Source organism: Ailuropoda melanoleuca, chromosome 8 (genome assembly GCF_002007445.2).
Source record: "Ailuropoda melanoleuca isolate Jingjing chromosome 8, ASM200744v2, whole genome shotgun sequence".
Taxonomy (NCBI): domain Eukaryota; kingdom Metazoa; phylum Chordata; class Mammalia; order Carnivora; family Ursidae; genus Ailuropoda; species Ailuropoda melanoleuca.
Window position 1 is genome coordinate 103,237,457 of NC_048225.1, and position 23,546 is coordinate 103,261,002.

At 39.7% G+C, this 23,546-nt stretch overlaps 1 protein-coding gene and 1 non-coding gene across 19 annotated transcripts in view; both read left to right on the top strand.

Annotated features, from left to right (window-relative positions):
* LOC100463562 (zinc finger BED domain-containing protein 6) overlaps window positions 1-22,511 on the top strand; it is a 41,069-nt gene extending 18,558 nt beyond the window's left edge. For 17 of the 18 annotated variants that reach the window (XM_034667088.1, XM_034667092.1, XM_034667093.1 and 14 more), the window contains 14 exons: window positions 5,112-5,235; window positions 6,561-6,764; window positions 6,885-7,001; window positions 7,262-7,342; window positions 8,128-8,238; window positions 9,050-9,112; window positions 10,465-10,563; window positions 12,017-12,085; window positions 16,115-16,618; window positions 16,939-17,018; window positions 18,120-18,450; window positions 19,472-19,638; window positions 20,020-20,087; window positions 20,532-22,511. In XM_034667088.1, coding sequence (XP_034522979.1) covers window positions 5,112-5,235; window positions 6,561-6,764; window positions 6,885-7,001; window positions 7,262-7,342; window positions 8,128-8,238; window positions 9,050-9,112; window positions 10,465-10,563; window positions 12,017-12,085; window positions 16,115-16,618; window positions 16,939-17,018; window positions 18,120-18,450; window positions 19,472-19,638; window positions 20,020-20,087; window positions 20,532-20,790 — 2,277 coding nt within the window. In that variant the 3' untranslated portion in view covers window positions 20,791-22,511. The remainder of the gene's footprint in view (window positions 1-5,111; window positions 5,236-6,560; window positions 6,765-6,884; window positions 7,002-7,261; window positions 7,343-8,127; window positions 8,239-9,049; window positions 9,113-10,464; window positions 10,564-12,016; window positions 12,086-16,114; window positions 16,619-16,938; window positions 17,019-18,119; window positions 18,451-19,471; window positions 19,639-20,019; window positions 20,088-20,531) is intronic. The other variant, XM_034667100.1, reaches the window with a different exon arrangement.
* On the top strand, window positions 18,843-18,945 carry LOC117803578. The gene has a single exon (XR_004627527.1). It is a non-coding gene; the product is annotated as a U6 spliceosomal RNA (small nuclear RNA).
* Window positions 22,512-23,546: the final 1,035 nt, after the last annotated feature.

Here is a 23,546-nt window from a genome sequence, read left to right on the forward strand (position 1 = left end):
TCCAGTCCTGGAATCAGTCATTTCTCTAAGGAGCCCTGGATCTTTTTAGTGAAGAATTTTATATATATATATATATATATATATATAAGATTTGGGCAGCTCCTGGGGTCTCACTGCTTCTAGGCCTGCAGTGGACAGGACAAGAGTATATAAATAGATTTACATACATTTACATCATCATTTATCCTTTATGTCTGTGTATTGAAAATCATGAGTTCACATAGATGCCTTCAGTTCCCTGGCACTTCAGGGTTTAGTCTAGGCTTCTCCTTTTCCATACTTGTAACTCTCTTCTCCAAAAGTGAGAAACTTGTCCTCAATGTTAACTGATTTTGTCAGTCCCCTTGTTGTGTAAGCCAATATTGTATTCCCAGACTCTTCCTTCCCCTCAGGCTCTGACATCACACATGAAGCTGCTCTTCTACAGGGACATCTTTCTGACCTTGTTTTGGTTCCAACAACCCTGTACCAGGCCTCTCTCCTTGCTCTGCCACGAGGACCTCATCCTCACCATGCTTGGACCCCAACATCCCACTCGGGACTCCTCTCCCCATGAATGCCCTTTTAAACACCTTGGGACTCTGCTTCTCTGTGTGCAGCTGCCCTCCCACGTGAGATGCATACTTTTCTCATCCTGCTTATATTCCAGCTCTGCACCAGGTCCCTGCCTGCGAAGACCCTGCCTGCCTTACCCCGCTTAGTCATTGCTGCCTATTCTAGGTTGATTCTCCATATTACATATATGCTCCTCATCCTACATTGGGATCTCCTCTGCACAGAAGCTTTCCTCACCCTGCTCAGGCTTCAGCACTGTGCCCAGCCACCCTCCTACACAGATGCCCTCCCAACCTCTCATGACGTCTGACACCCTAGGCCAGTTCAACCTTGTCATCTGGTGCCTTCTTCATTCAGTCAGGCTCCAACACCCCGGTCTGGGCCACGCGCCCTTCCCTCTCCCAGCATGAATGCCTACCTCTCATCTCTCAGCCTCACCTAATACCCTTGGAGTAAATTGTTTGAGGGAGGTGGGGAAGGAAGGAAGGTACTGACTCTGCAGTTTGTATGTCTGGGCTCATAGAGCTGTTCCAGGCGGGCTCCAGATTTCTGGCCTTTTAACTGCATTCTATGCTGCCTGTCTTCCAAAGAGCAGGGAATTCATGGAATAAGTTCAGAGAAATACTCTGCAGCTTTGTTATATTGCTGGCAGAGTGTGAATTGGTACAACTCCCTAGAACGTATGTCAGGGTCTCTAGGAACATCTGCATTGAGAGGTTCCCTAGAATCTCCTGGGACTCAGCATATAGTTATATGGCTAAGATTTATTACAGTGAGGGGCACCTGGGTGGTACACTCGACTGAGTCCAACTCTTGTTTTTGGCTCAGGTTGTGATCTCAAGGTTGTAAGATTGAGCCCCACGTCTGGCTCCAAGCTCAGCTTGAGATTCTCTCTCCCTCTCCTCCTCCCACTTGGGCTCATTCTCTCTCCCTCTCTCAAAATAAATAAACCTTAAAAAAAATTTATTACACTGATGGGGAGATAACACTCTCTGATCATAAGAAAAAAAGAATCCAGAAGGATCCATGTGTGGATTGCTTTTATGATCTCCCTCCCACAAGGTTCACACAGAGCACAAACTTCCGCCAGCAATGAAAATGCAGCACTATGTGTGGGATATTTCTGCCTAAGGAAGCCCAATAGAGACTCAGGCATCTAAGGTTTTTAATGGGGCTGGTCACATAAGCACCCTCTACCTATCACATACCAAAACTCTAGACTCCCAGGAGGATGCCCGGCGTTCAGCACAGGACATATTATTTGCACAGTCTAGGCACTGTAATCAGTTAACTGACTAGGAACATTCCAAGGGCCAACTTTGCAGGCGGGGTATCTAAGGTAGCAGTCTAGGGCTGCTCAGCGCTTTTCTGCACAGAGTCTTACTTGGCTACACTTTTCAGAAATACTGTGTGCTCTTTCTACCTTTGTTTCATCTGTGCTCTTATGTGCAAAAGCCAGATATATACAGAATTACTCGTTGTAGCATAATTTGTAATAATAAAATATGTGAAATTACCTTCATTTAAAACAAATTTGCTACATTCATATAGTGAAATGCTGGACAGCTGTTAAAAAATTTTTTAAAGGGAAGCTTTATTGGTATGGAAAGATAGGATATATTGTCAGTGAAAAAGCAGGGGGCAGAATAAGGTACATAATATGCTATCATTTGTGTAAAAAAGGGAGAAGAATTTGTTTTTCATGTGCATGTGTATTTTTAAAATTTCTAGGAGCATAAAGGAGAAACTTGACAGCAGTGACTGTCAGGGAGTGGGGACAGGAATGGAAAGGAGCCTTTTTACTGTAACCCCTTCTGTATGCAGTTGATTTTCATTATTCATGAGTTCCATATTTGCAAATTTGCCTACTCACTAAGATTTATCTGTAACCCCCAAATCATGCAGTGCTTTCACGGGCCATCAGCAGACATGTGCAGAGCACTGAAAAATTTGAAGCCTGACTTACCCACTACTCCTGGTTGAGATCGGACAAGGTGACACTCTGCCACCTTGTTTCAGTTCTCATACTATAAGCAAACGTCCTTTTTGTGGTCTGTTTCATGCCATCTTTTTTGCATTTTGTCCTTTTTGTTGGTGATTTTGTCCTTTCTGTGGCTGATTAAAATGACCCCCAAGTGTGGTGCTGAAGTGCTGTGTAGTTGTCCCTAAGTGCGAGGAAGCTCTTGCGTGCCTTATGTAGAGAATACATGTATTCGATAAGCTTCATTCAGCTGTGAGTTGTAGTGCTCTTAGCCTTGAGTTCAGGGTTAATGAATAAAGGTGTCCTTAAACACAAACCAGTTTATGTATTGATCGTTTGATGAAAATGTGACAGAAACTTGCAGGAACCTAACTGACTCTAACTCTGTATTTCCTTTAGGAGCAGAGTGGTTCAGTATTAGCTGTTTTAGTATTCATGGTGACTTCATAAACGTAACTACTTCCGATAGTGAGAATCAGCTATATATCTTTGGACCATGTGCTGTGTTCAGCCTTTCAAACATCTAAAGAAATGATTCTATAGGAGAATGTTTCTATGGAGGATGTGTTGCCAAGTAAAAAATTTATACAATTATTTGGAGTACCTTTCTTTTCAGTGTCCATGTAGACATTTAAATTTTTTTCTTTCATTCTTTTTTTTTTTTAAATATTAAGCTCTACGCCCAATGTGGGGCTTGAACTCATGACCCCGAGATCAAGAGTCTCATGCTCTGCCAATCGAGCCAGCCAGATGCACTTACAATTTTCTTTTTTTTAACGTCCGAGAATTCTGTGCTCAAGTGATTCTCTTTGGGTGATAGAATGGCAGGCGTTTATTACCATTTTCCAAGTGGTTTTCATTATTTTTATATTACTTTTCATTTAGAAACAAAATCCAGTAAGTGGATTTTTTAAAAGGGAAACTTTATTGGTATGGAAAGATAAGGAGATTTTGTTGGTGAAATATGACACTGACAATAAATGTCACGTGACTCCTGTATATAGAGGATACTATTACAGAAGTCATTCAGTAATTTGAAAACTGCTTCCAGGAAAGAAATAAAAACTTTAGGACAAACCCAGGAGCAAGACAGATTGGCGTTAGGTTCTACCTTGGGGAAGGAGTAATTGAATAATTGTAATTTTTACATAAAAAAACAGTGGTAGCTATTACTATATTTAACCTTTTGGCTGTGCCAGGAGTCTGATAAATTCTATCCAGTTCTTTGAAAGGTAAAGGAATTTGCTGTACTTTCAGGACATAAATTTTGTGAATACTTTTTTTTTTTTTTAACCAAACCGCCTTTCAGTGATGTTGAGCTAATTCACATTTCCATTATGAGTACATGGGACTGGATGGTTCTTCCGCGTTCCTACTAACACAGTGTACTATCGAGTTTTCAGTCTCTCAATATAATAGATTTTCATCTTTGCCCTTTTCGATACATTTGAGGATCTTTTTATGATGGTCATTATTTCTGTTTCTCTCATTCATATTTTCAGAATTTTAAACCTTCACTTGCTTATGATGAGAGATCCAACATAATCCAACAGATCGAAATCTGTCTTTGTCCTTTGTCCCTTGACTGTCACTAACCACTCCCTCCAAGTTAACCACTATCCTGACTACCATAGAGAAATTTTGCCTGCTTTGATCTCCCCATCAGTGGAATCACACAGTGTGTACTCTTTTGTGTCTGGCTTCTTCCTTCTGCACTGTCCTGTGAAGTGTAGGGATGGTTTACTCCTTCTCAGTATTGGATAGCATGCTATTACACGAATAAACTACAATGTATTTATCCATTCTGGCATTGATATACATTTGGGTTTCCACTTTGGAGCTATTATAAATAGTATTGTTTTGAACCATTCTTTATACACATTTAATGTATATATTAGAACTAATGTATATATTTCTGCTGGATATATTACCTATGATCCAGCAGTTTATTCTAGGTGTGAGGGTATCTTTTTCCTCATTCCCCTTCATAAGCGTGAGGTAGTGTGGCAAGGAAAAGTGCTGTCCTTAGCGTGTTATTTGTGCCTTCCTTTGAGAAGTCATGAAAGGGAAAATTTTCCTCAAAGCTCTGAGCTTTCAGTTCTAAATAAATTGCAGTTTATTGAGTCTTTTCTATGTGCTAAGTGTTTCGTATACGTTATTTCATTTAATCCTCATAAGAAACCAAGTAGATAGCACCTGTTATTGCCATTCTGTGGCTGAGGAAACAAAGGCCGAGAGGCATTAAATTATTTTTCCAACGTCACATGGCCAGTAAGTAGCATAACACTATCTTTGGTTCCATAACCCTAACTAATATATTGTCCTGCTTCTCTCAATTAAGTGTAGGCATTTAGGGGTTCCAGTAACAGCGGATGAGCTATTTCCCTACTCCCTTCATCTCTCCCTCAAGCATGGAGTGTCACTTCCAGCAACCCCTCTTCCTCCTGCCCACAATCAGCTCACATGCCTCAAGAGTTTTGAAGCCTGAATGAACTTTATTCAGAAGACGAACGACTAAATTAATACAGGTCACACCTCATTTTTTATCTGAAAACAATGTTTTTTCTTCCTATAGAAGAAACGTAGTGAGATTCCTTGTTACTGGGAGAATCAACCAATGGGATGTCAGAAACTAAACTGCGCCTTCCATCACAACAGAGGACGTTATGTTGATGGCCTTTTCCTACCTCCAAGCAAAAGTGAGATGTGTTTTTTTTTTAAAAGAGTAGTTACTGTTTGGTGCACACTTGCTATGTATGCCGTACAGAGTCCTTTACATACACTGCCTTTCAGTCTCGGGAGAGAGCAGCTTTACTTCCACTTTACAGATGAGGGAACTGAACTTTTAGTTTAGGTTAAATGATTTGTACATAGTCGTAGTCATAAACAAGTTAAGTATCACAGTCCGGATTAAAACTTTGTTACCAAAAGCCATGCTGCCTCCCAGATGTTTCTTGGCATGACAGTTCAGATTAGTATAGCTTCATTTCCTATTTTCTTATAAGACCCAGTGAGTTTTCCAAAAGAAACTGGATTCTCCAGGCCACGGTTTGGCAAATCTGGTCCTCTACCTATTTTACAAAATTAAGTTTTATTGGAAGGAAGCCATGCCCATTTAGTCACATGTTTTCTGTGGCCAGATTTTCTGCTCCTTCTGCAGAGTTGAGACACAGAGGTGTGTCTTATGTAGAGTACAAAGCCTAAAGTACGTTAATATCTAGCTCTTCACAGAAGAAGTCTGCCAACCTGACTCTAGGCTATAATCTAAAATAAAATTTATACTCCCCCCAAAAGCTAGTTTTTATTTCCAAAATCTCCTTTAACATTTCCTACTGGAATGATCAGCCATTTAAGAGCCATATCTTATGTGATTGAAATTTAATGGCTTCATATTCCCCCCTGTATTTAAGAGAAAAAAGTGGGCTTGCTCCTCTGGTTTAGTTCTGAAGTGTTACCTACTATGTCTTTTAACAACTACTTTTTTGCTGAGCAAAAAGCTTTGAATTTCAGGGGCGCCTGGGTGGCACAGCGGTTGAACGTCTCCCTTTGGCTCAGGGCGTGATCCCGGCGTTATGGGATCAAGCCCCACGTCAGGCTCTTGCGCTATGAGCCTGCTTCTTCCTCTCCCACTCCCCCTGCTTGTGTTCCCTCTCTCACTGGCTGTCTCTATCTCTGTCGAATAAATAAATAAAATCCTAAAAAAAAAAAAAAAAAACTTTGAATTTCAGTATGAAAATATTTAAACATCTAGAATTTGCAAATAATTTTATACATTTAGCCTCCAGATTATTCTGTCTTTTGAACACCTACTTTGAATGTGTTTGTGTGCAGTGAAGAGTTATTAGCTAAAAGCCATTTTTTCCTCTCCCTGGGAGTTTAGAACCTAATTGTGAAAATGGGGAAATCAGGTAAAAAGACATAAGTGGTCATAAGGAAAATCACCAAACAGCATATGTGGTTGGAGATTTTTGATGAATTGGGATTTTATCTTCTTTTTTTAATTTATGACTGATGTTATGTCTAGCTGTGTTGCCCACTGTGCCTGAGTCACCAGAAGAGGAAGTGAAGGCTAACCAGCTCACAGTTCAACAGAACAAATTGTCTGTCCAGTCTAATCCCTCCCCTCAGCTGCGAAGTGTTATGAAAGTAGAAAGTTCAGAAAATGTTCCCAGCCCCACCCATCCACCAGTAGTAATCAATGCTGCAGATGATGATGAAGATGACGACGGTAAGTGTTAGCTCTTTCTCTAAGGCAAATAAATGGTCAGGGTCACTCAGTGACTCAGAATCAGGATTAAAGCTTGGGCCTGCTGTTAATTGTAAATTTGCCTCACATGTCGATACATAGATCAGTTTTCTGAGGAAGGTGATGAAACTAAAACACCCATCCTGCAGCCGCCTCCCGAAGTCCATAATGGATTACGGACAGCCTCTGCCCGGAAACCTGGGGTCGGTTTGAAGCAAGGTAAGAAGAGGCTGCGTTGATGCTACTTCCTGCTCATAAATCTGACAGCTCTGTTGAATGTGCCCAAACTATTTTCAATACATTTGAAATTTCGATCCCGAGCACCACCCCCTCGCTCTCCCCTGACCCCACTATACACACCCATCCTGACGCGTGCTTTCTCTTACTCATTCAGAAAACATTCGAGTGCTTGTGCACGAATAAAATGCAGAGGGCATGAGGTGTTAGTTCCTCATGTGATTTCTATTTGGGTTTCTCAGGTGAATGTTTGAATTTTGGAATTAAAACTCTTGAGGAAATTAAGTCAAAGAAAATGAAGGAAAAATCCAAGAAGCAAGGTGGTAAGTCATCAGTTTTGACACAGACTGTTGAATTTTGCTGGAGAAGAGTAACAGGGACACTTAGAAGAATAAGGACACTGGCAGCAGCCAAAATGAGCACATAGATTTTGACTTCTGTGGCTTGTTTGAAGTATAAAACACAGACTTATTTAACTCAGGGCTGCTTTTTCAGTACTTGAAAGAACTGCTTTATCTTCAGAAATACAGCTCCAAAGGACAACTTTAAATCACATTGAGAGAGGGAAATCTTTATCTTATAGTAGATGAATACTTCTTAGAAGCTGCTAGAATTTTCTTCTAGAGCTTGCCTCAGCCTGATCAGTCTTTATTTCCACCCCTAAAAATTACAGATACAGTGTGAAATGTATTGTTTAGGAAGGATCAAATGGTTGGTTCTAAGTATTTGCTTGCTAAAGCTTGTTCCGTAGGAACCTTGGAGTTGTGTTTTGCAGATGATTGGATTCGATTTAAAAGGTTGAATTGACACACTTGGTGGCTGGTGTGTTTCAGGTTAACTTTGAAATGTTAGCCTTTTGGTAAATAAAAGTAGATTGAGTGCTTTTATATTTTTTTTTTACCTTGTGTCAAAAGCAGATAAGAAATAGGGATTATCTCCTCTTCTCCCACCCCACCCCAGTTCACTGTAGGCAGATAAGAGCAGAAAGACTGGCTTATAGTCATCCGTGGTCTGTATTGAATTTAACTGATCACAAAGCAAAATTTCTTGGCTTATAATAGCTTCATTTCCATAAATTATTTGCTGTTCTTTGACTTGCTTTATTCAGAAGGTTCTTCCGGAGTTTCCAGTCTTTTACTCCAACCTCAGGCCATTCCAGGACCTGAAAAAGAGAATGTCCGGACTGTAGTGAGGACAGTAACTCTTTCCAGCAAACAAGGTAAGGTATAGGTGGGTCTAGGTTGAGAGTTGTCAGGCTACCACTTTTTAATAACTGGGAGAGCAAAGTCCTTGGGTGTAGTGTATTCTTTGATGGATTTGCAGGAAGACTTTAGTATGTTGGTCAGATAGAAGGATGAAAAGAAAAACCAGTGCATTTGACTCTTACTTAAAAGGTTGAAATTCTTGCTCAAGCAGCTCTCAGCATTTAGGTATATTTAATTTTTACATTAACTCTCTCTGTATCCATTCAGCAAATTTACTGACTGCCCATTGTGGGTAAAGAACTATAATAAACTCTTTAATTTATAGAAAAATGTAAGCCTTTTCCCTTAGTAGTTTTAAACCTGGTAAGAAATACGACACGAGTAATTATAGTATGCAGATACATTTAAATGTGCTGTTCAAACAACAAACAATTAGAGGAAAGAGAACTCACTTTTTGCTGGTTATCAATACATGAGAGTTAGTAATAGAGCCTGATTTCATTTAGCATCTCTAAGTGCATAAGCAAAAGTATAGCTTGGGTTTTGTAAGCAATTGATTAGAACACGCCCGTCTTCATATACTTGGCTACTGTTAATAATTAGGGCTGTATTATTGATTCCCTTTGAGCTGGGCATTTGGTTATTTAAATTATTATTTAATAGATTAAATCTTTTTTCCCCCGTGTGACAGTCTTAATACTGAGATCGATTTTCAGGCGACTTTCTGGGTGGGCTCATGATATCAGAGCATATTTTGTACCCATTATTAGTTAACTGAATTCAGAAAAATTGGGTAATAGAGAAATTCTGTTTTTGCTGTTTCAGGAGAAGAACCCTTGGTAAGATTGAGTCTCACTGAGAGACTGGGAAAACGAAAATTTTCAGTAGGTGAGATGAATTTTGTGCACATCTTTTGTTTTCTTCTGTGCGTTAACATGATAATGTCCTCCAAAACTGCCTTTATACAGTGTCCTGTCGATATTGATTTATTTGCTGGTCCCTCTGAATTCTTGACTGAAAGAACTTATAAAATTTCTTTTTCACATGAGCATTTTGCATTTTATTGATTTATAGAAATTTATAGTGTTAAAATTTAAGTAGATTATAACCAGCTTTTTAGAAGGTACTATGTTGAAAAAACAATAAAGAAGGTACCTCTTTGTCTCTTTGGACAAATCGAAATTTGAGTTTTTTAGAGGGAAAAAGGTGTCCAGTTAATAGAAATTTGGTCCCTGAGTCTGTTAATGCTATTTTATGTTTAGGGAAGTGTTTTATCGTATTATTGAACTGTCATGTTACGTAACCCTAATGTGTGTGTCTCAAAAGAATTTTGAAAATCTTCTCTGATTTCAGCTATTCCTTCATACTCTTCTTAAAATGTGCTGGCAAATATGAAATCTTAACCTGTTTTGTGTTTTCTTTGATAACCATTTTCACTGCCTGAGAAATTTTAGGTAAAAAATACAGCTTTTTAAATGTCCACATACATGTAAACTTTGTGATTTTTGGTCTCACATTTAAATTATAAGTGAGAGTAGAGAGAAAATCATACCCTGTGTAGGGTCTTTCGAATTTTTAATGGGACCCTGCAAAGATTATCTTCAGTAAAGCAATCTGAAGAACAATTTTTAACTTGTGACATTTAAACAGCTCTCATAATGAACAGTATAATATAATAAACCATGAGTCAGGAAACCTGGTAAGGTCTTGGCTCTATCACTAATTGGTGACTTGAGTAAGGTAGAATTTTTCATAACCTTAGACTTCTCATCTACAGTTGAAGAGAGGGGGCTATTTGGTCTTCCAAGTTTTCATGTCACAGGAAATATAACAGTTCCTTCGCTGACCACCAGGAACATCCCAGGTGCATTTAACCACAGCTATGCCTAGAATTCAGCAAGTGGCCATTTAAGATATTTTTTGTATGTGAAGTTTTTTTCATATATTCCTAATTCTGAATTTTGGCCTTAATCAGGGCTTATCATTCTCCATTTGTAGTTTTAGTCAATTATTTGATAGATACTGATTTGTACATTCTGCTTTTTGTCCCTTTCCTTATTTATTCTTTCCGGGACATTTTTATTCTCTAACATTGAGTTCTCTAACGACACTACTCAATGATCACACCATATAAATGCAGAAAACTGACACAATTATTCTGCATTTTCTGTTTTGCTTGTATTTCTTGACCTTGTTGAAGATTGATTTGAACTCTTGAACTAAGTTCTCTCCGTTTGTAGGTGGTGACGGCGATCCTCCATTAAAGCGTAGCCTTGCACAGAGGTTAGGGAAGAAAGTGGAAGCTACAGAAACAAACACTGATAAAGCACCAAAGAAAGGTATCTTCGTTCTCATGTACTCTGTGTGTGTGTGTTTTAACCTTGACACTTGTCTCTTGTAATGTTAACAGGTATGTTTCATCATTCTTTTTTGTTCAGGTAAATTAGATTATCTTGTGTCTGCGTTATTCAATAAACATTTGAGTATTTACTCTGCTAGATTCTAGGGAGATGCCACTGGATAAAATAAATACCCTCACAGTCATCGGGAGCGTACACAATAATGGCAGATAGGAATATTTACATATATTGTGATAAATTCTGTGATGGAAAAAGTACACAGTATTGTGGAAGCGCACTGGAAGGGCACATCTTTTACCATCTGTCGGGAAGGGTTCCCAGGGCAAATTATGTTGAAGCCTACACCTGAAACATGAGTCAGGAATTAGGCAGGTGAATTTGAAGGACCAGAGGCTGTGCCGAGGCAGAGAGAATAACATATGCAAAGGTACAGAGCTAAAAAAGCAGGATATACTCAAGGGACCAAGAATGATTGAAAAACAGAATTGGGGTAAAGAGCATGTTGACTGGAGAGGAAGAAAGAAGTGGATTATATAAAGCCTTTTAAACCGTGGTAGAGAGTTTGGGCTTAGTAGCAAATTATGGGAAGGTTATAAACAAGGAACAAAAGCTCAGATTTGCATTTTAGAACAACCGCCCTGCCCAAAATATGGAGAAAAGAGTAGGAGGGGGCAAGGGTGCTGTCCAGGATAGGAGTTAGCAGGGTGTTAATAAAATAATCTAGACAAGAGGAGTTAGTGGCATAGATTTAGTGTTCTAAAAGTTGGTATGGAGAGATGTGGACTGCTAAATTGAGAGATATTTGGGAGTTAAAATGATTACGTGGCTGAAGTTCTATTTATAGAAAGAAGTCAAGGTTGGAATTTCTTTTCCTTTTATGACTTGGCAGTGAAACAAACATTGGTGTTAATTACTAAAAGAATAGGTGGGTTTTTTTTTCCTTTTTATTGTGTTTAGTTTTAACTTCTCTTGAAGGTGAGAAACTTCTTTCCACTTTTCCTCTAGCCCAAGAGGCTTTGATGAGTAGATATTTTTGTTTAGGGTCTTTCTTGGATTCTCAGAGCAGACAAGTTACTCTTTTTCTTTGCAGTCATAACCTTTTTTTCCTTGCCTATCGATCATATTAAAAGTTCTCATAACTGAAAAGCACATTTTAAATAGATTGGGGGGGCCTTTTGATGCCATTAAGATTATAGAAGTTTGTACAATAACAAAATTATTTCCCTGAATTCAATAGTTTCTGCTTTTCAGATCTAAAAAAAGATTTTTTTTTTTTTTTTTTTGAGTCTTCCAGAGTGCTCTAGGGAATCCATGATTTGCATAGGTCTTGTTCTGTGGAAAAGAAAAATAAGACAAACATAATTTGTGAGCTTGGGGGGAAAAAAAGGTCTCTGTTAAACTTTTGGTTTTTAAAATACATTTTTTTTTACAGTTCACGTTTCCAAGTCTCTGAAGGAGCGATTAGGCATGTCAGCTGGTCCCAACAGTGAGGAGGCAGCAGGTAGGTAAACCCTAAGACTAGCTTCTGGTATTTTTTTCCTTGCCATAACAATGTTTACTTTTTGTCTTATTTTCCTGTTGCAGTTAGGTTAGGGCTTGTGTTTTTTATGGTTTTATTTATTTATTTATTTATTTTTAAGTAATTGATAACTCACTGGTATGAATTCCCTCTCTCTTTTTTTTTCTTAAAGATTTTATTTATGTGAGAGAACGAGTAGTGAAGAGGGGCCGGCAGGGGTGGTGAGGGAGAGAGAAAGAGAGAGAGAGAAGCAGACTCCCTGCCTAGCAGGAAGTGTGACTCGGGGGCTCGATCCCAGGACCCGGAGATCATGACCTTCGCTTAGGGCAGAGACTTAACTGACTGAGCCACCCAGGCGCCCCATGAATTCTCTTCTTAAAAGATGGTGAAGTGATCAGTTCACCATAGCATCAGTAGTAAGAAATTAGAAACTACCTAAATATCCAACAAAAATTCAACCAAGGTAGTTATGTACAAACATAAAAAATGACAAAATAAGTCATTTTGAACAATAACAATTTGAAAAACTTCTCACATTGTATTGAATGAAGAAAGGTTACAGAAGAACACATATTGCTTTTGACCTTTGGAATTATTTTGTGGGGGTGATCAAGTTTATTTTCTTATTATAGAAACTTACTCTTACTGTCATTTTTCTGAGTATGTCTTCACATTCTTCTTTTGGTTGCTCTGTGGCATTCTTTTTTTTTTTTTTTTTTTTTTTTTTTTTTTTTTTTTTTTTTTAAAGATTTTATTTATTTATTCGACAGAGATAGAGACAGCCAGCGAGAGAGGGAACACAAGCAGGGGGAGTGGGAGAGGAAGAAGCAGGCTCATAGCGGAAGAGCCTGATGTGGGGCTTGATCCCAGAACGCTGGGATCACGCCCTGAGCCGAAGGCAGACGCTTAACCGCTGTGCCACCCAGGCGCCCCTCTGTGGCATTCTTAGGCAGAGGCTGGCACTTCAGGACATAGGCTTCACGTGTCTTCTGACCTTGCCTTCACGCTCTCCGCTCCTTGGCTTTTTGTTTGTTTCTTCATTTGGTTTTGATTTTTGCCTCACCTTCTATGACCTTTGCTTGGCTTTATTATCTAGGTCAGGGATTGACAGACTTTCTCTATGAAAGGTCAGAGGGTAAATATTTCAGGTGTTGCTGTGCAGTTTCATCACAGCACTCCACTGTGCCGTCATCTTGTGAATGCAGTGCTGTGCAGTGTGTACGTGTCTATGCAGCTGTGTCCTAATCAAGCTGGATACACGACTGAGGCCGTGGCCACATTGGGCCCATCAGCTGTGGTTTGCCAAGCCTCTTCTAGATGGCTGATTTTTGACCAGCTTTGTCTTTTTTTTATTATTATTCAGTTCCTTTGGTGGGATTTATTTGGGCACCTGTGTTTTTATCTTCCAAGACCTTTTTTTTGTTCTCTGGTTTCTCCCTGTTTCACAGCCTCATTTCAGGCTACCCTGGAGTTTCTAATTGGAATCTTAAAAAAAAGTGTGTATTATTTCGTCATCTTCATCACTTCTGTTTGTTTTGGTTTACTTTTAATGTTGTTTTTTTCATAGCACTTGGGTTTCCTGTGGAGGTGCTAAAGGTCTGATGCCCAAGGGATCCTCTCTCCTGGCTGGGAGACACGAGTGAGGGCTGCCTGAGGCAGGGAGGGCACGCTGAAAGGTAGCTGGTGTGTGTGGGCTGCAGGCTAGAGGGCCGGGGGCCCATACCATTACTAGTAAGAAAGCTTCCTTCCCTAGCTTTCCTTTTTCCTCTTCTCCCCTAGCTTTCCTTTTTCCTCTTCTCCCCTGTTCTTTTTCTACTTGACATTTGTTCATCTTCTCCCTTCAGCCCCAGCCTCCTAACTTGCTCCCCTCCCCAGGTTTTCTCCCCAGGAGAAAAGATTCTCCTCTTTTCAGGGAGCAGTTCCCAGGGGAAGGTCGTGACTGGCCCAGCTGCTCTGTAGGCCATCCTTACATTTCTACACACTGTTGCTTTTCCTACTAGTTCGGCAGTTTTCTTTGGCTCTGCTGGGAAGAACAGATCTTACTCCTATAGTTTCATTTGTTCTTTTTCTATTTTTCTGTAAATTCGGATAGCTGCTGTCTTATCGCAGAAATCCAGTCCCTCGAGATTTACGCTCTACCACTGGCAGCTTTGTTTTCTACTGCTATTGTGGATTTATTCTGTTTTTAATGTCTTCTCTATTGTTTTGATAAAATTTTGGTAGAGTGGGGAAACAAGATCTTCATGTCACCATTCACACACTTCCTTGGAGTGGTAATTTTGAGATCAGTCCACCATCTTTAAATGGAAGAATTTTTATTTAAAAAGCCTACGGAAGTAATTCAGTATCTCTGTGAGTGCTGCTTATGTACAAGTACTGTACTAAACTGTTTCCGGTAACTACATACAGTCAGTTCTCATGAAGTATCTAGTACAGCCGGAAATGCGGGCAGTTGCAGTACTGTGGGAACAGTGCTGTGACCGGAGAAATAAACTAGATTAGCGGGTGTCAGGTTCTAAACTGAACTCAGTTAAAACTAGGCAGCAGGAGAATGAGACCAGTAGGGCTCATTCTCCGTAGAAGGGACAGCATGTTCAAAAGATAAGAAGGTGAAACCAAACATATGTTTAAGGTTGCTAAAAGTTATTTTTTGTTTTGGTTCTTTCATTAAAAGCTGTCATTCAGGGGCACCTGGGTGGCTCAGTTGGTTAAGCGTCTGCCTTTGGCTCAGGTCAGGTCCTAGGATCAAGCCCCGGGGAGCAGGGATTCTCCTGCTCCCTCTCCCTCTGCCCCTTCCCCCTGCTTGTGCTCTCTCCCTCTCTCTCTCACAAATAAAGAAATAAAATTTAAAAAAAAAAAAAAAAGGCCGTCATTCAGCTATCAAACCTGTGTGTACAGTCTCCATATTTTTCTTGTTTTTCCCACATTACTTCATTATTTCTTTTTAGCCCTTCAGTAATGATGACAAGCATATCTGTCAAGTGTGAAATTTGCTCTTTAAACAGATGCAGAATGGCTAACATAAAAACAGCTCTTCAGTGGCATGCCAGTTTCTGGGCCTTTCCCATTTTTCTTCTGTCTTATTACCTGTTTTACTTCCTATTCATTTTTCAGATACCACTTAAATTATGTTACTTCCTCTGAAAAGCTTCCCTCAACCGATTCCTAGATAAAGGTTGGGGTTCTTGCTATATGTTCCTATGTAGTATTATACTTCCTTTATCAAAGTTAACATTATTGGGGTGCCTGGCTGGCTCAGTCAGTAAGGCATGCAGTGCAGCTCTTGATCTCAGGATCATGAGTTCAAGCCCCATTGGGCTTAGAGCTTACTTAAAAAAAAAAAAACCCACAAAGTTACTATTATCCTACTGTAAACTACATGTGGTCAGAGATTGTGTTTTGGTTACCATTATATTTCTAGCACAGTGTCCAGCACATGTTTATAAGTGAATGGAAGAATTAATTGCCATTTTGTTAAGATTTACAATGACAGATGTCTCCAACTAATTAATGGCTTTGAGATTCTTCAAGAATAAGCTTCTGAATAGAACTCCAACAAATCAGTAATTTTTGACACCTAAGAGTCTTCCTTGAGGGCCACTACCTGAAACGTTGCAGTATTTTAAAACTGAAATTGAAACTTATACTTTGATCATTTTAATTACCTGCCTACATGATACCACTCTGTTAGGACTCTGCCTTGGTCCAAGAATAGAGAGAGCATAAGTTGTTAAGAGGTGAACTCTAGGGGCGCCTGGGTGGCGCAGTCATTAAGCGTCTGCCTTCGGCTCAGGGCGTGATCCCGGCGTTCTGGGATGCAGCCCCATGTCAGGCTTCTCTGCTGGGAGCCTGCTTCTTCCTCTCCCACTCCCCCTCTTGTGTTCCCTCTCTCACTGGCTGTCTGTCTCTGTAAATAAGTAAATAAAATCTTCCAAAAAAAAAAAAAAAAAAAAGAGGTGAACTCTAAATACAGTGACTTGTTTCCCCCCCCACCCCCGCCCATGAAAACAGAGAGAGTCACTAAAGTTGGTGAGATCCATGTGAAGACATTAGAAGAAATTCTTCTTGAAAAAGCTATTCAGAAACGTGGAGAATCGCAACCTAAACTCAAGACAGAAGGACCTTCAAAAGTTGACGATTCTACTTTCGGAACAAGAAGCCCCTCCACCATCCGAATCAAAACCTTCTCTGAGGTCCTGGCTGAAAAGAAACACCGGCAGCAGGAAGCAGAGAGGCAAAAAAGCAAAAAGGATGTAACTTGCATCAAGCTAAAGACCGAGAGTGAAATTAAAAAAACAGTGGTTTTGCCGGCAGTAGTTACCAGCAAAGGACCACCAGAGGAGCCCGCAGGCAGAACAAAGTCGATGCAGGAGGTGCGCATCAAGACGCTGGAGGAAATTAAACAGGAGAAGGCCCTGCGGGGACAGCAGAGCTCTGAGAGCGGTGCCAGCTCCCAGCCTCAGCCTGAGGCCGCCCCAGGGGCAAGGCGGCTTCTCCGAATCACAAAAAAACCAGGTAACACCACAACTTGTCTGTGGTACCATTTCCCCAAGTGATATTTCAAAGGGAAGTATTCCACAGGATTTTCATAGGCGTTCTCTGAGAACTTTACTGAGATAACTTTGAAAAACACTGGCTCAGATGAAGTTCTTTACAGGAGTGCTATATAGACTTGATATTTTAAGGTGCATTTTGAAACTTCATGAGGATGAATAGGCTTCATCTACAATTTTATTTGTCTTATCTTTATTTTCATTAAGAAAAGTTTTGCTTTAATCTGTTCCTGAAGTTGCAGCCTAATGAAATAATTAATGATGTGTTTAATGTGAATATAGGTATAAAAGAAGAGAAGAAACTTCAAGAAGGATGTGAAGTTGCTTCCCAGAGCAGTGTTATTAGAACAGAGGCTAAAGAGGTGAGTTTATTTAAGATCATTTCATAGTTTTGTTCATGGCAAGCAAAGGCCAGATGAATGATAAAACATACCTTTCAGTTTTAGCATAATAAATTTCTATATAACACTTCAGTGATAATTGATGTAAACAATCTTTCATTATGCTTATACTTTTCTACGAGAATTTTTTGTACTTCTGTTTATATCTGTTCTCTGCCCCCGTAAAAGTTTTTTTTTTTTAATTGGCCATTTAATGTTTTTTAAACTAAGCATAATGGCACTCAGTGTACAAAATTTGCAGACTTTTATTTTTTAAAAGTAAAAACCCTATAATTCTGCAACCCAGATAAAACAATCATGAGCTTTTTTTCATGGATTTTTCTCAAGCCTTTTATTTATGTACTTCTGTATGTGAACTTTTTCATTGTTTAGCTCATGCTTAGAAAGTAATTGAGAACTCTATAGTGTATCATTTTGCAGTGTGCTTTTATTTTGCAATATTCATAATTCTTTGGGGTTTTAGTGTTTCCTGACCACATAATGTTCTATTATGTCAATATAATCTTCTGGACATTTAGATTTTGTTCTACATAATTAAGGTAATGAACATCATTGTACATAAATCTTTGTGCGAGTGTCTGGTTATTTAGGAGGCATTTGTCTTTGACAGAGGGTCATGATTGTGTAAGTCTGTAAAATTGGGGTTTTCATTGTTCATACGTCTTTAACTTTGATCTTTAGCTTGGTATTTTCCATTTAATATCAAAGACTCTGCTTTACATAGATGTCAGCCCAGTAACTTATAAACAAGATTTTCTAAATCAAGATAAAATTGACATATTTATATTAGTTTCAGGTGTATTTTTTTCTCTTAAACAAGTTTTTTGTTTGTTTTGTTTTTAAGATTTTATTTTTTAAGTAACCTCTACACCCAGCGTGGGGCTCGAACTCACAACCTCGAGATCAAGAGTAACTTGCTCTACCAACTGAGCCAGGCACCCCAAGTTTTTTTCGGTTGTTGTTTTAATTGAGCTATAAAACCTGATAACTTACAAATAATAATTATCATAGAGATTGTTAGGGGTATGAAATTTTAAATCTGTCGTTTAAATTTACCCACAGGCTTTAGAAGAGACCACAGGAGTTGGCATCACTAAAATTCAAGTCAAGAGATGTGAGACCATAAGAGAGAAGCACATGCAGAAACAGCTGGAGAGGGGAACCTCACAGAAGGAAAAATCAGTTTTGACACCCCTCCGGGGAGACGTAGGCTCTCGCAATACTCAGATAGCAGAGAAGCCGGTGCTCACTACTGTGCCGGGCCTCACACGGCACCTGACAAAGCGGCTTCCCACAAAGTCGTCCCAAAAGGCAGAGGTAGAAACCTCAGGCACTGGGGACTCAATATTGAATGTGAAATGTGCAGCACAGACCTTGGAAAAAAGGGGTAAAGGTGAGTGGTTTTACTAGTGTGTCTTGCTTTAGGATTTGAAAATTACCAAGTTTCCAGTAACTCCCTAGTAACAAAATTCCATTTGTGTTGTATACTTGTCACACAGGTGGAAAGTAGTGTTTCTGATAATTCTGCTTAAAAAGATAAAGCTCCTTTCTCGGAATTGAAAATTGCTGTTTAAAAGGCTTTGTCTAGGGGTGCCTGTGGCATAGTCATTTAAGCCTTCGGCTCAGGTCATGATCTCAGACTCCTGGGATCAAGTCCCACATCAGGCTCCCTGCTCAGTGGGGAGTCTGTTTCTCCCTCTCCCTTTCCCCCTCCCCCTGCTTGCTCACTCAATCTCTCAAATAAATAAATAAAATATTTAAAAAATAAAAAGCTTTGTGTAAAGCTCGCTTTAGCAGCACATGCACTAAAATTGGAATGCTCCGGAGAAGCTTAGGATGGCCCCCGTGCAAGAATGATGCACAAATTTATGAAGCATTCCACATTTTTAAATAAGTCACGGGGATGTAACATAGCATGGAGACTATAGTTAACAATACTGTATTGTATATTTGAAAGGTGCTAGGAGCATAGATCTTAAAAGTGCTCATACAAAAAAAATTGTAACTGTGTATGGTAATGGGTTAACTAGACTTACCATGGTGATCATATAGTCACGATATATACAAATATTAAATCATTATGTTATATACCCAAGATTAATACAATGTTCTGTGTCAGTTATACCTCACTGAGGGAATAAAAGCTCTCTGTGGTGCATGTTTCCTCTGGTTTTGAAGAAGAAAAACACCAGGGAATGGAAGAACAGTAGCAAATTCAAGAGCCAGTGAAAGGAGTTATTTGAGTATACATCTACGTGATGGCCACGGTGTAGAACACATTGTTTATGGGTTATTTTCAATTTGGGGGTGTGTGTGGTGTTTCTAATATTGTGAAGGAATTTTGGTATTCTAAGTTATTCTCCACGTAAAAGAATTATTCTAGCTGTTAATCAGATATTTTCTGTCCCTTGTAGCTAAACCCAAAGTCAATGTGAAGCCATCTGTGGTTAAAGTTGTCTCATCCCCCAAATTGGCCCCCAAACGCAAGGCAGTGGAGGTCCACCCTGCTGTCATTGCAGCTGTGAAGCCACTCAGCTCCAGCGGCGTCCTGCAGGAAAGCCCCACCAGAAAAGCAGCTGTGGTAAGTAGATCCAGCTAGATGGTATGGTGCTTTGGTCAGCGTGGCAGGAAGGTGGGGAGGAGTCACTCTGCTAGCTCTCTGTGTGCTGCTTCTGCCATTTCCGAAGCCTTTTAGTTGTTCAGGTTATTACTGTATTCTGCATTCACAGTTAGACATTCGTGGAGTGGCAGAATGGAATTTTTTTTTTTTAAAGCTGATTCTTGGGTGGCAAGGTATTTTGCTTATTTCTGCACTCAAGAGTCCTTTGGGTTATTTATTCTTCGATTTCCAGGCTTAAAGAAAGATAACCATGATTCTAAGAAAGTGGCAAAGTAAATGAATATGCTTAATAAAAAAAAAAAGCCTGACTCCCACTGAGTTACTTTCCTTTTACTTCTGTAGGCGGTTGTCCCACTCTTTTCTGAGGACAAGTCAGTCACTGTGCCTGAGATGGAAAAACCTAGAGACAGGTAATACCTTGTAATTCTTCTTAACCAAACTTTAGGCCACTATTATTATTTCTGCTCTCTAGAGAATGACACTGCTAAATAAATCTTCAAATATGTCCAACTTAGCCACTCAGACCAACTTAATAGCCAACTTAAATAACTCTGCTGAACTTCCAGTTAATTACAAGAAAACGTGATATGCATGCAGGGTTGCTGTTCTCCTTGGGTGCCACTGTTTATATATTGAATGCATTATTTTTACAATGTTTTAATAAAAGTATCTGTCTGAATCGATTTTTAAAAGAGTGAAAATGCCTTGTCCCAAATCAATAAAACAATTCTGTGTTATATTGTTATCAGAAATAACTCTTCGCTGTTCATGTTCCTGAGACCACGTGAGACCATTCAATCAACCATTAACAAAGGGCACTTTCCTAATAATCTTTTGGTTTTTTTCCCTTGCAGTCTTATGCTGCCTCCAACCCAGTCCTCTTCAGATTCCTCCCCACCGGAAGTATCTGGCCCTTCTTCATCTCAGATGGCCACAAAAACTCGCCGACTCAGCTCCACCTCAACAGGAAAGCCCCCGCTTTCTGTGGAGGATGATTTTGAGAAACTAATATGGGAGATTTCAGGAGGCAAATTAGAAGCTGAGATCGACTTGGATCCTGGGAAAGATGAAGATGACCTTCTGCTTGAGCTGTCAGAGATGATTGATAGCTGAAGGCGGTAGAACATTTAAAAAAAAAAAAAAAACTGGACTTAGTTTCATCTATTACAACCTTTACCCAAGATGATCATTTCTTTAGTCTAGAATTTGCCCCAAATCAGAAGTATACCTCTGAATTACCTGTATGTGTCCTGGATTCCTTGGGGTCAGATTTTTAAAGTCCCTTGATAAACCATTTTGTCCATTTGATGCCATGGTTTAGCATCTGTGAGAAAGATGTTCTGTCTTACACCTCTCCACAAAAAAACTGAGAGGGAGATCCAAGTTGAAGGGTGCAAGAGAACTTAGCGACTCCTTGAGGTGTTTGTCAGTTTGGGCTTTCTTCCCTTTTGTTGTTGTATTTCTTTGATGTATTGTCTTAATGTACTTATTAATGTAACCTGAGTTTGAAAAGGATGAAGACCAGCTGCTGCCAGTAAGGACCAAATTTCACACTACCCTAAACAGAAGATCCACTCCATCTGCGTTAAATTGTATGTCTTTTTAAAGGTATTTGGAGATTCAACTGAGCTTTAGAGAAGGCTGAGCAACTCCGGAAGCTTGTAATCTGGACATAACTTTTTCAACCTGATTTCCGTGCTTCTGCTGCTCTGTAAGCCTCTGAAGAGCAATAGCTAATTTATTATTACTGTAATTTTTTAAGGCTTTAAAGTGCCTCAAGGGTCCTCTGAAACTAATTTTCTATTTCTGGGATTCCCTGGATTTTTAATAAGAGATGGTGACATAACAATTAGAGGACTTCTTTTTTTAGCATGAAAGTTGTCCCTTCTCTTCTTCAGTACTTGCCTCCTACTGGCATTGAATTATCACAGGGATTAAAATTGGTTAATTTTTTATTTCTAACTCTCCCAGCAAACTCCTCTTGCCCAGTATTTATTTGGTACCCTTTAACCACCAGAGGGAAAAAAATGAACTCCTCCAAGCTGCCAATTTTTATGTATGGACTGTAGCAGTACACTGACTTGTACTGTAGCGGGGATTATTGAGACGCTCTGGGGGTGTATTGTATACCTTCCAGCTTTCTTCATTTCTGAATTGAATTTTCTTCATGTCAGTCTCCTTCATATCACCTCAAGGTTTAGACTTGTGAAGGAACAAGTATGATGGGGATAAGAGTCTTGAAAGGAGACATATTGTACATAATCGGAAGGAAGAGGAAAGAAGGACTTGTCCGTTTTGATATTTTGCTGTGGGTGGCCAGTTTTGTTTCTCATAGGGGAATCTGACCCACCTGTCATGTTGGCTCCTAAGGAACTGCTGTTGTAAGCGGCTCATCAAGAGTTGAACCTCATGTAGCCTTGTTGGGAATATGGAAAAGGAAGAAAGCCACAGGACTGCCCATTCAGTCTTGGGAAGATCTGGATGATTCTGCACAAGCAAAAATGACTTGAAATTTATGTACAGACACACCTCTCTACCAATCCATCTTCAGCTGACTGAATGTTGTATAATAGCCCTTCTCCAAAGCAGGGGTGGAATGTTCTGGTTTCACCACAGATTTTCTACTCATTTCATTTTTGGAATCAGCTTAAAGATTCCAGGTCCCTTTTGTATATAACCTTTATTCTTTTGCTTTTTTAAAAATAATTTTGTTTCATATTTAAAGTCCTTGTATTAGTCAATGATTCATGTTCAGCATTATTTGAACCATTTGCCATTACAAGAAAGAGAATACTTATTTGTGTTTTAAATAAAATGGTGTAGGAAAGTCTGGATATCGTGAGTTAAGTGGTCATACATCTCTTCAGCCTAGGATCTGCCTCGAGGGGGGTCCAGTCAGAATGTTGTTGGCCTCCTGTGTAAATGCTCCAATTTCATAGATATTGTGTGGCTTTAGAAGCTTCTCAAAAGGACGTATTGCCAAACTTACCCACAGGTATGCTGTTTTAGCTGCATATACTTTAGGAAAGAAGGAGTAGTATTAAATGGGAGGATTTTTTCCCCAGCATTAATACCAAATCATTATCATTGTAACGCAGGTAATGCCATTAATTTTTTTAAAGATTTATTTATTTATTTATATCAGAGAGAGGACATGTGCATGCCAGCAGGGAGGTGGGCAGAGAAGGGGGGAGAGAATCCCAAGCAGACTACCGCTGAACGCGGAGCCCAATGCAGGGTTTGATGTCATGACCTGGAGGTCAAGACCTGCACCGAAATCAGGAGTCAGACATTTAACGACTGAGCCACCGGGGACCCCAATGCCATTAATTTTTTTAAAGGAGAGATTTAAAAGTGAACTTAGATGGATTCAGTTAAGGACTTAAAAGCATGAAGTCGTATAGAAAAATTCAGAGAAGTCCCAAGTGTTAAGTAGTATGCCAATTTTTAAGGGAATACACATAATTTTGTTAGCTACCAAAGAACACAGATTTTTTTCAAATAATAGTCTAAAAGTAGTCTAAACAAGTTCAACTTTTCACAAAAAGTAAACAGGGTGCTCCTGGGGGGCTGGCTCCCCCATTAACAGGGAGTCGGCTTGAGAGCCTGTCCCTCTGCCCCTAACCCCCTTCGTGCACACTTGCACGTGCACGCCCTCTCTCTAAAATAATCTTCAAAAATAAACAGATTGTGTATTGGGTTTTAAGTGATGCTGGTTTTCAATTTTAACACAAGAGGGCCCAAATGATGAGGCACCTGGGTGGCTCAGTCATTAAGCGTCTGCCTTCGGCTCAGGGCGTGATCCTGGGGTCCTGGGATCAAGCCCCACATCAGGCTCCTCTGCTGTGAGCCTGCTTCTTCCTCTCCCA